This window comes from Vigna umbellata, chromosome 11, assembly GCF_029865625.1.
Source record: "Vigna umbellata cultivar VRB3 chromosome 11, Vumbellata_1.0, whole genome shotgun sequence".
NCBI classification, from domain to species: domain Eukaryota; kingdom Viridiplantae; phylum Streptophyta; class Magnoliopsida; order Fabales; family Fabaceae; genus Vigna; species Vigna umbellata.
This window is the reverse complement of record NC_142175.1, coordinates 11,954,173-11,967,440: the sequence shown is the minus strand read 5'-3', so window position 1 is coordinate 11,967,440 and position 13,268 is coordinate 11,954,173. Positions and strand designations below refer to the sequence as shown.

General features: G+C 40.6%; 1 protein-coding gene across 3 annotated transcripts; it reads right to left on the bottom strand.

Moving 5' to 3' along the window:
* Positions 1-831: 831 nt before the first annotated feature.
* On the bottom strand, positions 832-2,751 carry LOC124830787 (uncharacterized). Of its 3 annotated transcripts, none has more exons than XM_088101696.1 (6): positions 2,334-2,751; positions 2,049-2,182; positions 1,588-1,771; positions 1,419-1,471; positions 1,170-1,269; positions 832-1,061 (listed from the first exon to the last, which is right to left on the bottom strand). In XM_088101696.1, exons 2-5 carry the CDS (start codon positions 2,147-2,149, stop codon positions 1,200-1,202), a joined length of 408 nt encoding a protein of 135 aa, XP_087957822.1. In that variant the 5' UTR covers positions 2,150-2,182; positions 2,334-2,751; the 3' UTR covers positions 832-1,061; positions 1,170-1,199. The 3 variants fall into 3 exon arrangements, with proteins under 3 accessions (XP_087957822.1, XP_087957823.1, XP_087957824.1); XM_088101697.1 differs by having other exon boundaries at positions 1,170-1,227; positions 2,334-2,748; XM_088101698.1 differs by lacking the exon at positions 1,170-1,269 and having other exon boundaries at positions 2,334-2,749.
* Between the last annotated feature and the right edge of the window lie 10,517 nt (positions 2,752-13,268).

Sequence of the window (13,268 nt, the reverse complement as noted above, 5' to 3'; positions counted from 1 at the left end):
ACTTAACAAGTTCATACTCTGAAATAAGTTTGTTACCATCAACACATAGAGTCAATTTTAAGTAACTAAAAAAGAAAAAATATTTTCTATTATCATTAAATAGTTATATCATGTTTAATATAATATATAATTGTTTGTATCTTGTATTTAATTTTTTAACATTATTGTTTTATATATCGAGACTAAATCAAACTAACATTTTCTAGAATTCTACACGAAGCTCCAATTTATTTTATTAAAAGCATTACATTATATCTGCTTTTTAGATTACACAAAACCCCTTCAAACACACACACACATAATATATATATATATATATATATATATATATATATATATATATATTAGATTAAGTTCTTTGTCCCTGATTTCAAATAACAGGTTGCCCTGTTAATAAAAGAAATTATCTATACATATACCCTTTTGACTCCACAATTTACTGAATGATAACCTCCCAAATTTTCATCAAGACGTCTTTCTTAATAATCTCAACCTTGAATTGCAGTTTCCAAATGTAAATTGATAAGCTTATTCAATAAAAATACTTTGAAAGGGTGGTATCAGACACCTGTAAATGTGTAGTAAGTACTAACCATATACTTTGATCTCCAACCTTAATCTTATACCGTATTGTTAATTGTTTACACTACACCAGCCCTCAAACAGAAAACGTGTTTATCTTCAGGAGTAATTTAGAATAGAATTAACTAATAATCACCTGAAATCGACCCCTTCCAAGTGCAGGTTTGAGTAAATTTGCTATGTCAAGGCCATATCCTTTATTTCCTCTCCCAACTGTTCCTGCCCGAACAAGTATATGAACGTCATCAATGAAGAGAATGAATCACATGCATTTCGAGAATAATCAGTGAGAGCTAAAACAATCCTCTTCTAGCACGTCAAGCACGTGTTCATCAAACTCTTATACATTCTTTTATATTACAGTATTCACTTGACTTTATTACGTCTTTTATCAACTTTGTAACATGTTCCTCTAGCTCTCCTCTTTCTTTTGCTCCAGCCATTAACAGGGCTATATCCAAGGACATCACACGCTTTGTCTGCAGAACACAAAGCAAAGAGTAAAATCACATGCATAAAGCACCCAGAAATACAGAGTAATAAAAAGAAAAGCTTTAGAAACATCAATCACGCATCAATACACGTACCAATAAATATGGAGAAACATCAATCACGCATCAATCACACGCTTCAAACCAAAACTTTCTGCATAGTTTGATCAAATTAACTGAATATGCATGCTCAAATCTGATTATATTATCTTCAAACAAGAGTATCAGTGTATGGTATATGCTTGAACAGTAATTGCAGAAATTGGGGATTTAAAACCAATAATACACTTTATCATGCAAACAAAAAATGCAAATATTTTTCAAGAAAAAATTGATATCACCCACCCGTAGTGGACAAATTCTAGGCCAGCACCAGCGAGACCTCGAGAAATTGCATTCTAAAATTTGACAATGGACAAACATTTAGTTTCATAACCATCAAAGTTTTAACACAATCAACAATCACTTTATTTAAAGGTGGGTGTTAAAAAAATGTTATACAGAACAATCTAACCTGTAATAATTTGGCTGATATTCGGGTATCATGGCCAATAGAAACTCTCAAATGCTGGGAAGAGTCAGCTTTTTTCTTCTCCATTAACCATGCAGCAAAAGCAGCTCCTATTGCCTCAGCAACAGGTTGAGTGAGGTTAACTTTCTCTCCCTCGACACCATCAATAGCCACACCACGTATGTCACTGTTAAGTTAATTTCATTTATAAGTTTATATGAGTAAGTGTGCAGGATGTAAGCCCAATAAATCCTAGTGCATTTTTTTTAATCAAAAGGAAAGAATGTTATTGCATCACCATACAGGTTACCATCCAAACCAGGTTAGCACTACAACCTCAAGCATTTGTTATACAATTAATAGAAAAAATAAAAACAAAAGTGGGGGACCAAACCAAAAGCCACTAAAGGAATCCGAAATGTGTATGAAATTCAGAGACAATACATAAAAGTACTTCATCTCACCCCAATATCTTAATCATCGACCTCGCAAAAGAACTCGTTTCCCCTAAGATTGCAGAACCAAGAGATCCAAGAGGTGTCAGCTCCATCCGAACCGCTAACATCAGACTCTTCACTCTCCGTTTCAGATTCCTCCGCTGCACCCAATGCAGATGAAATTAGAAAGAAATATTATGATGTTAGGTCATTACTCTTAGGCATTGATTGAGTTTTCGAGCAGTGGCCTCATTTGTGTGAAGAGAAGAATGTGGTGAAGCAAATCGGAAGAGGTGAAAGAGGAAAAGGTACCTTAGAGGTTGGAATTTTTGGAGGTGGCGTTGATTGGGCAAGAAGTGGAGGGCGAGAATCGTTCGAGGTGCTTGTCGAGAACGTCGTTGATTCGCTTCCGATCCTCCTACTTGGAAGCAGAAACAGTGACGGCAACACCTCCTCGTTCTTTATACATCCCTAATCTTAATTACTTACAGCACAACACAGTCCTAATTATCAGTATAAACCTAATTTATAAAAATATATTCACCCACGGCAGACCACGTGACGACGACACACCACAACAAGGTTTCACCCACCACAGAAAGAAGGAGGGAGAAGAAGGAGGGAGAAGAAGGAAGGAGAAGAAGGAGGGAGAACCAAAAAGAATCTGGACTAGAGAAGAAGAATCTGGACAAGAGAAGAAGAGAAGGTGCTGTCAGACGGAAAAAGAAATCGAAAAATAATCGATAATAATATTAGGGTTAAATACGTTTTTCGTTTTTTCGTGTCTTAAGTAACAGTGAATTTTGATTTTAGTGTCTACTCAAAACTTTGATGACTTTTAGTTCTCATAGTATTCAAACATGTAATATTAGTCCTTAAAAATGGACGGCATCAATTTTTTGTTGATCTGTCAAACATCAGCGAGGTCACGTCTTCTGCCAGCTTCCATCTTAAGTATCTGTCACGTTGATTGTTTAATTTGTGGAATGAGATTAAGTGATTGACATATGTGTGGGTGATTGAAATCAGATTACGAAAGTTGGGTTCTTCTTCGTCATCTCGGTTGAAGGTTCACCACATCCTTCTCTTCACACAAACGGAAAAACATATTTTATACTGTACAATACCTATTCTAAGGTCATCAGGTATAAAAAAAGGATTTTCTATACCTATTTTTATTGTAACCGATATAAAATCATTTTTTATACCTATTTTTATTATAATCGGTGTAAAAAAGTTTCTCATATTTACAAAATTGCGATCGCTTCACTATCTATACCTGATAGATTTTAACAGGTATAAAAGTTGCTATAAAAAGTGTATTTTCCACTAGTGAGTAATCTATAATTCACTAGTGCAAAAACAGTGTATAAAGTCATGGGTTCAACATCAAATCACGGAATAGTCAACGTTAAAAGTAACCAGTGACATTTTTGTAAATAAATGCAATTATTAAACGTCGTTTAGAAATTCGACGTCAATATATTATATTGAGTAAATTTTGCGAAAATGTTTGGCGTGAAGGTGAAAATGTATTTACGTATGACGTCGAATTCCCTAAAATTAAACGTCAAAAGGATATAAAATGTCGAATGTACCAGCGTTAGATGTTAAAAGGTTGGTGAATTCAATAAAAATTTGAGCAGGAGATTGAAAATTCTTTCATTTTATATTAGCGCGCGATACCCTCTTCTTTACTCAAAGTTTTCTAGAACAAAGTTTGATGACCATCACATGTAATCTTTCTTTCATTTGTTACAAATGCATGTTAATTAACTACTTTATGTATGATCTTCGTTTGTTTTGACCGATTATTTTCGTCTTCTTGTCCTTCATAGGCGCATTCTGCTTTCTCTCTTACTGGTGGCAACACTTTATTTCAACGAACCCACCTTTTGAAGGTTATAGTTTTCGTTTTCGATTTGAAGAACTTATTTGTTGAACTTGTTTGTTGTTTTTTTTTTGTTGAACTTGTTTGTTGTAACATCCCAAAATATAGTAATTACCATAATTTAGAATTAATTACAATTAACAGTAAATAAGCAGTCTTTACAATTAACCAAGTTCAAAAGCCAAACGGCTTAAGGTTGCAGAGTTTCAATATACAACTCAAAACAACGAGCGCTAAATAACGAACGGTTTTAGATACAAATAACGTACGCTCAAAATAGGATTCAGGGATAATTAGGACGAACGGCTTTACTAAATATTTAGCCGAACGTCCTACTAAGCTAACAATTCATAATTCTAATCTATCGAGCGCTCTAAGGCTCGGCCTTCACTTCTACTCCAACTAGATTCGCCTCTTCCAAATTTTCTTCTTCCAGTATTTCTTCAAGGGACGTACCACCATCTGCTCACATCCACAACGGATGATCATTGCAAGACAGGACGAACGTACATGGACAATTGACAACACAATGAAAACGAAAGGGTAAGCTTATAATATTTAATTCATACATCCAACATATACATTCAACATTTTAAATGCACACGCACAACATACAATTAAACATGTAGTAATTTATAAGTATATAATAGACGACTGTCCGGACTGTATGAACCATGTAGCTACAGGCGTCCTTGCACCCGAGTGATGTAGTAACTGGGATACCCTCAACAGCTGCCACTCGAGGTTAATCCTTCGCCCCTGCTAAGTGAGGGATACGAAAGACCTCCTGCCATTCCCACACATGACTACTCCCTTCTACGTGAAGATGAGCATCACGGAATATCAGGATGGACCAAGCCAGCATTAGCTAACCATAGTCATACTTTACCAATTCAATCTTTCAATATATATATATATGAGACGTTCCTCCCTGGAACGCTCGTCCAAAATCCAACATCATAAATTCAGTTCTCATAGTGTTCACACTTTAATTTACCATATTCCATCATCTTTTACATCATTAGATTCAGGAGTCAAAAATGACGAACGTTCAGTCCAATGAAGGGTGAGGACGAACGTCCAAATGAAGTTACTGGATAATCAGTAAAAATATATAACGAACGAACTTTCTGTTTGACCAATTAAATGAACTGACTCAACTTTGAAGTGTACTGGTACTTAGAAAAATATTTGGGATAAAAACTCGCACCAGATTTAATGCACAATGGAGGATCAAGAACACTTAGAATTATTTTTGAAGAGACTTGCATATGAAAACCACTGCCAGGAATTTAACGAACGTAAAGAAAATTGAATATTTAATACTTTGGACGAACGCTGTTTTATCAAATGATTATTCAATTAGAACGAACGCTTTGTCTGAGAAATTGCGCAAATTAGAACGAACACTCGTTATAAGACCGAGCGCTATTTTAGGACGAACGCTCGACATAAGGCCGAACGCATTTAAGGACGAACGCTCGACATAAGGCCAAACGCTATCAAAGACGAACGCTCGACTTAAGGCCGAACGCTATCGAAAACGAACGCTCGACTTAAGGTCGAACGCTATCAAAGACGAACGCTCGACTTAAGGCCGAACGCTATCGAAAACGAACCCTCGACTTAAGGTCGAACGCTATCAAAGACGAACGCTCGACAGAAGGCCGAACGCTATAAGGGCGAACGCTTCGGTTAAAGACCGAGCGTTACGTATTTATAAAGTTTCAAATATTTATAAACAGCTGAGCTGAACGAACGCTCAGACATCCAAATGGGGACGCTCGTTCTCGAGCAGAATTCTTTCCAAATGAAAGAATTCCATTCTAAGTTATTTTAAGGGAAACCGAACGGTCTAAGTCCGTACGATGACGAGCGTCATTTATCAAAGGGGATGATTTAAGTTTCAGATTTCTCAAACTTAACAAATTTCCAGATTTCAACATTTTAACATATACTTTATACTTCAAAGGATTGTCAAGTCTATGAACTTTATAACTTTCACTTCCAGATTAATTCACATTCAACAATCAACATATTAATAACTCATACATTACAATATTCATCCATCATTCATACGTATCAAACCAACATACAGTTCAACAACCCAGAAATCATATCCGATATCAGAGAACGTTCATAACAGCTCAAACTTCATACATACAACTCAGATCATACAACATGCAGTATAAATTAAACATATAAGCTTCCCTTACCTGGATAGCAGTGTTCGTTCTAAAAGTATCACTTGGACTTGCCCAACTTATGGTTTTCTACCCTCCAAGATCTTTCTTATTCTCTTCAACTAAGTCTAACCAAAGAAACGTAAACGATATCAACTTAAGCCCTTGCATGTAACTGAATCTGGGTTCGAAGGAATTCCAGAAACGAGCTTATGAGTTGGAAATCTTACCGTCAACAGAATCTGAAGTTGTTCGGACCAAAATGAAGTTCACGGCGTAAGGAACGTTCCTACGGTTCTGAATGTTAAACGGAGAAGAGATGAATGAGTAACAGTAGAGAGAAGTTTTAAGGTTTCTAGAGAGAGGTTGGAGAAGATGAAGGATCTGAGTTCTGAGGAAGAGGATGAGTGGTGCAGGTAAGAGAGAGAATTCTAGGAAATCCAGTTTTGTGAAATTCACGTTCGTTTGAGCGAACGTACCCCAAGCTGACACGTGCCCACTAAATTCTGAACTGGAAGCTTCTTCTGCAACACGTGGCGTGTGTGCATGTGAAGCCATGTGCGTTTTCAGAGAATGATGGGCGTGGTTTCAGTGTATGTCAGAGAGTTTATCAGATTTGGAAATGGGTTTTAAAATGAGATAAGCATGGATTGAGGGGTGCATTAATGGTGATGTGACAGGTAATTTACAGAGTAATTTTCAGGGTCTCACATTCTCCCTAACTACAAAAATTTTCGTCCTCGGAAATTTATAACTTACCCGTGAATAGGTGTGGATACAAGTCTCTCATCGCACTCTCTACTTCCCAAGTTGAGTCACCAGTCTTAGCGTCCCACACTATCTTTACTAAACGAACGTCCTTCCCTTTGTGTAACTTTGTGCGAACGTTCTCAACGCGAACTGGTTGCAACTCCAGCGTTCGATCCGGTTGTAGGTGAATGTCTTCCAGTTCTAATACATGAGAGGGGTTGGCTATATACTTTCTGAGTTGAGACACATGGAAGACCGGATGTAGATTTGATAGTTGAGGTGGCAATGCTAATTCATAAGCTACTGGTCCAATTTTCCTCAAAATCTGGTACGGTCCTATGAACTTTGGCGACAGCTTCTTTGGACGAACGACTCTGCCTACTCCAGTAATTGGGTTGAGTCTCAAGAATACGTGATCCCCTGCAGCAAACTCCAATGGCCTCCTTCTTCTATCCGCATAAGATTTTTGCCTACTCAGGGACGTCTTCAATCTCTCCTGGATCAACTTCACTTTGTCAGTCGTTTGCTGGATGAGTTCAGGTCCAGTCAGCACGTTCTCTCCTTCCTGGAACCAGCAAAGTGGCGTTCGGCATTTCCTTCCATAGAGAGCTTCAAACGGCGCCATACCAATGCTAGCTTGAAAACTGTTGTTGTACGTGAACTCCACTAGCGGCAGTACTTCATCCCAGGCGCCCAAGTGATCTAGGACGCACGTCCTCAGTAAATCTTCCAGCGTCTGGATGGTACGTTCGGACTGACCGTCCGTTTGAGGATGATACGCTGAACTCATCTGCAGTTTGCTTCCCAACTCGCCTTGTAACGATCGCCAAAACCGAGATGTGAATCTCGGGTCTCGGTCAGAAATTATGCTTGAAGGCACTCCATGAAGACGAACGATCTCCTTGATGTACAACTTAGCCAAATTTGTCATTGACATCTTCAAGTTCACTGCTAGGAAGTGGGCGCTCTTTGTTAATCTGTCCACGATTACCCAGATTGAATCATGATTTCGAACCGTACGTGGTAGATGGGTCACGAAATCCATAGAAATGCTGTCCCACTTCCACTCTGGAATTTCCAATGGTTGAAGCAAGCCGCCTGGTCGTTGGTGTTCAGCCTTTGCACGTTGACAGGTCAAGCAAGATGCCACAAAACGAGCGACATCACTCTTCATTCCAGGCCACCAGAACGAGCGTCTAAGATCTTGGTACATCTTAGTCATACCAGGGTGTATGCTGAGACGACTATGATGTCCTTCCTCCAAGATAATCCTCTTCAGCTCGCCATCATTGGGAATGCACGTCCGTCCCATGTAACGTAACATGCCGTCCGTTCCGGCGTTGAAATGCTTGGCTTGATCCGTACCGAGCGCGCTTAAAATCTTCATCAATTCTTCATCCTCTCGTTGTTTCATCCGGATTCGGTCGAACACATCACTTGATATCCTCAAGGTGCAGCATTTAATACTCTTCGGCTCCAACTCGAACTGCAACCTTAGGTCTCTAAAACTCTCCACTAAACTTAGCTCTTTAACCATCATTACCGAGACGTGAAACGTCTTCCTACTCAGAGCATCCGCCACAACGTTCGCTTTACCAGGGTGATAAAGCAATTCGAACTCATAATCCTTTAGGAATTCGAGCCACCTCCGCTGTCTCATATTCAACTCCTTTTGATCAAATAAATATTTGAGACTCTTGTGATCACTAAAGACTTGAAATGTCGATCCGTAAAGATAATGCCTCCAAATCTTCAGTGCAAAAACGACCGCTGCCAATTCCAGGTCGTGCGTTGGATAGTTGCGTTCATGAATCTTCAACTGACGAGACGCGTATGCTACCGCTCGTCTCTCTTGCATAAGCACACAGCCCAACCCTTGATGGGACGCGTCACAGTACACTTCAAAGGGTTTGGTCGTGTCTGGAATTATCAAAACTGGAGCGCTCGTCAGTTTTTCCTTCAGCTCCTGGAAACGCTCCTCACACAGATTAGTCCAGGCGAACGGCTGATCCTTTCTAGTCAATTGGGTAAGCGGAGCCACTATCTTGGCGAATCCCTCTATGAAGCGTCTGTAGTAGCCAGCAAGTCCAACGAAACTTCTCACTTCTGTGACCGAACGCGGGCTCTTCCAATCCAACACTGCTCTCACCTTAGAAGGATCCACTGAAATACCTTCAGCCGAGACCACATGGCCCAAAAACTGTACCTCATTCATCCAAAATTCACATTTGGACAGTTTTGCATACAACTCCTTTTCTCTCAACACGCTCAGCACTGCCCTCAAGTGTTCTTCATGCTCGGCTTGTGTCTTAGAGTAGATGAGAATATCATCTATGAAAACGACCACAAACTTGTCCAAATAAGGTCTGAAGATGCGGTTCATATAATCCATGAACACTGCAGGAGCGTTCGTCACTCCAAATGGCATCACTACATACTCGTAGTGTCCATAACGAGACCTAAACGCTGTCTTCTGAATGTCGTCCTCTTTCACCCTAATCTGATGATATCCCGAACGCAAGTCTATCTTTGAAAATACCGTTGCCCCATGCAGTTGATCCAACAAATCATCAATCCTTGGCAACGGGTACTTGTTTTTGATGGTCAGCTTGTTCAATTGTCTGTAATCTATGCACAAGCGAGAGCTGCCATCCTTCTTTTTCACCAAGAGCACAGGCGCTCCCCATGGTGATACGCTCGGTCTAATAAACTGCTTCTCCATCAACTCTTCGATCTGCTTTTTAAGTTCAACCAACTCTGCAGGCGCCATCCGGTATGGTTGAACTGAGATAGGTGCGGCTGTCGTCACCAAATCAATGGTGAATTCAACTTCCCGAACAGGAGGTAACCCAGGTATTTCCTCTGGAAAAACGTCCTGAAACTCCTCCAAAATAGACGTTCGTTCCTTACTGCCAATAACGAACGTTCGTTCTTTTCTGCCAATAACGGACGTTCGTTCTTTTCTGCCAATAACGGACGTTCGCTCTTGCCTCAACTTTCCCAGCTCTTGGTCTTCATGCGTCATGATGAGGAAACAAGCAGCGCCCTCCATAATATCTTCTTTCAACTGAGCGAGCGTCACACCCAAATCCTCTTCGTCTTCTTCAGGAAAAATTAACTCTTTAGCTCCACAATCTATGAGAATGCGATTGGTATTCAGCCAATCCATTCCCAAAATTACCTCTAAATCTTTGAGAGGCAAACAGATGAGATTCACTTTGTATCTATGCCCTTCTAACTCAATAGGACATCTAACGCACATGGTAGAAGTCCTAACTTCACCAGCTGCTGGTGTTGACACCACCAGGTCAAACTGCATCTCACTCGCTGCTAACCCCAGTTTTTCAACGCACGCCTTCGAGATGAAGGAGTGTGTTGCCCCCGAATCATACAACACACAGCAAGGTATTCCATGAAGTAAGCAGGTACCAGTGACGAGCGTACCTGAGCTCGCTGCCTCCGCTCCAGTGATCGCATACACTCGACCCACTGCTTGAGCTCGTCCCCCTCTCGGCTGATTCCTTCCAGCATTTGGTGGCCTCATTACTGCTCGACCTCCAGAGTTGCACTCGTTCGCTACATGTCCATTCCTTCCGCAACGAGTGCAATGTTTTCCACCCACCAACTGAGGGCATGACGAACGGTAATGCGGCCCTCCACACTGAAAACAAGTAATACCACCTTGCTGCCCATACTGTCCGGCAGGAACCAATGCTTGCGATCCGCTTGCGTTCGTGAGTTGATTTGGACGAGCGTAAGGGAATCTCCTCTGACTGGTATTATTCCTTGCTACGATTGGTCCCCTTACACCCTGATGTTGCTTCTTGTGCTTTTCCGCCTCGGCCATGTTCTTCTCCAACACCTTGGCCCTCTCCACCATGGCAGAAAACGTTCGTATGCACAAGCTTGAAATCAATACCTTCAAGTCACTCCGCAGTCCGTTTTCAAACTTCCGGCACTGCCACTCTTCATTTGTGGCCATTGTGTTGAAACGAACCAAGTGTTTGAACTTGTTCGTATATTCAGAAACAGACATCCCTCCTTGGACCAATTGAAGAAACTCTACTTCTTTTGCAAACCGAACGCTATCTGGAAAGTATTCTTCATAAAATTTATTCCTAAACACTTCCCAAGTGATGGGAGTTTGGGCGTCCGTCAAGAGAGCTTTTGCGCTCGTCCACCAGTGGCTAGCTTCACCAGTTAATAAATATTCCGTAAATGCCAAACGGTTGTCGTCTGGGCACCTTTTGGCATCATAAATCCTCTCCATGTCCCTTAGCCATTGATCCGCTGCATCCGGAAGTCCCTTTCCATTGAACTTGGCAGGATGATGTTGTAGAAAACTTTCCAAACTCCATTCCGTAGTGGGCTGGGTGGCATTGGAAGAGGACGCTCCTGGCGTGCCTCTGGTAGCAGCAAGAATGTCCATCAATTGCCTCTGCGTGGCTTCCGAACTGGCGCGAGCGGCCTCCATAATCTGCATGGCGTTCTGATTTTGCTGCATCAGAGTGGCGTTCTGTTCCATCAGAGTATTATTCTGCTGTTGCAACCTATCTATCACGGATTCCAACAGCCTAGCGTTGTTGGACGCGTCAGTATCATTCGGCGGTGGGGGAGGAGGAAGTCTAGGCGCCATAGGTTCTCTGGTTCATCAGAAAACGAGCGTTAGAATTGTTCAAGAGTTAAAAACAATAACTCACTAAACATATAATAAGCACACAGCAAAAACACAGTGCACCCATATCCTACAGTGTCCTTTTTATAGAACAAAACTGCTCTGATACCACTAATGTAACATCCCAAAATATAGTAATTACCATAATTTAGAATTAATTACAATTAACAGTAAATAAGCAGTCTTTACAATTAACCAAGTTCAAAAGCCAAACGGCTTAAGGTTGCAGAGTTTCAATATACAACTCAAAACAACGAGCGCTAAATAACGAACGGTTTTAGATACAAATAACGTACGCTCAAAATAGGGTTCAGGGATAATTAGGACGAACGGCTTTACTAAATATTTAGCCGAACGTCCTACTAAGCTAACAATTCATAATTCTAATCTATCGAGCGCTCTAAGGCTCGGCCTTCACTTCTACTCCAACTAGATTCGCCTCTTCCAAATTTTCTTCTTCCAGTATTTCTTCAAGGGACGTACCACCATCTGCTCACATCCACAACGGATGATCATTGCAAGACAGGACGAACGTACATGGACAATTGACAACACAATGAAAACGAAAGGGTAAGCTTATAATATTTAATTCATACATCCAACATATACATTCAACATTTTAAATGCACACGCACAACATACAATTAAACATAATCCAACATAGTAATTTATAAGTATATAATAGACGACTGTCCGGACTGTATGAACCATGTAGCTACAGGCGTCCTTGCACCCGAGTGATGTAGTAACTGGGATACCCTCAACAGCTGCCACTCGAGGTTAATCCTTCGCCCCTGCTAAGTGAGGGATACGAAAGACCTCCTGCCATTCCCACACATGACTACTCCCTTCTACGTGAAGATGAGCATCACGGAATATCAGGATGGACCAAGCCAGCATTAGCTAACCATAGTCATACTTTACCAATTCAATCTTTCAATATATATATATATGAGACGTTCCTCCCTGGAACGCTCGTCCAAAATCCAACATCATAAATTCAGTTCTCATAGTGTTCACACTTTAATTTACCATATTCCATCATCTTTTACATCATTAGATTCAGGAGTCAAAAATGACGAACGTTCAGTCCAATGAAGGGTGAGGACGAACGTCCAAATGAAGTTACTGGATAATCAGTAAAAATATATAACGAACGAACTTTCTGTTTGACCAATTAAATGAACTGACTCAACTTTGAAGTGTACTGGTACTTAGAAAAATATTTGGGATAAAAACTCGCACCAGATTTAATGCACAATGGAGGATCAAGAACACTTAGAATTATTTTTGAAGAGACTTGCATATGAAAACCACTGCCAGGAATTTAACGAACGTAAAGAAAATTGAATATTTAATACTTTGGACGAACGCTGTTTTATCAAATGATTATTCAATTAGAACGAACGCTTTGTCTGAGACATTGCGCAAATTAGAACGAACACTCGTTATAAGACCGAGCGCTATTTTAGGACGAACGCTCGACATAAGGCCGAACGCATTTAAGGACGAACGCTCGACATAAGGCCGAACGCTATCAAAGACGAACGCTCGACTTAAGGCCGAACGCTATCGAAAACGAACGCTCGACTTAAGGTCGAACGCTATCAAAGACGAACGCTCGACTTAAGGCCGAACGCTATCGAAAACGAACGCTCGACTTAAGGTCGAACGCTATCAAAGACGAACGCTCGACAGAAGGCCGAACGCTATAAGGGCGAACGCTTCGGTTAGAGACCGAGCGTTAC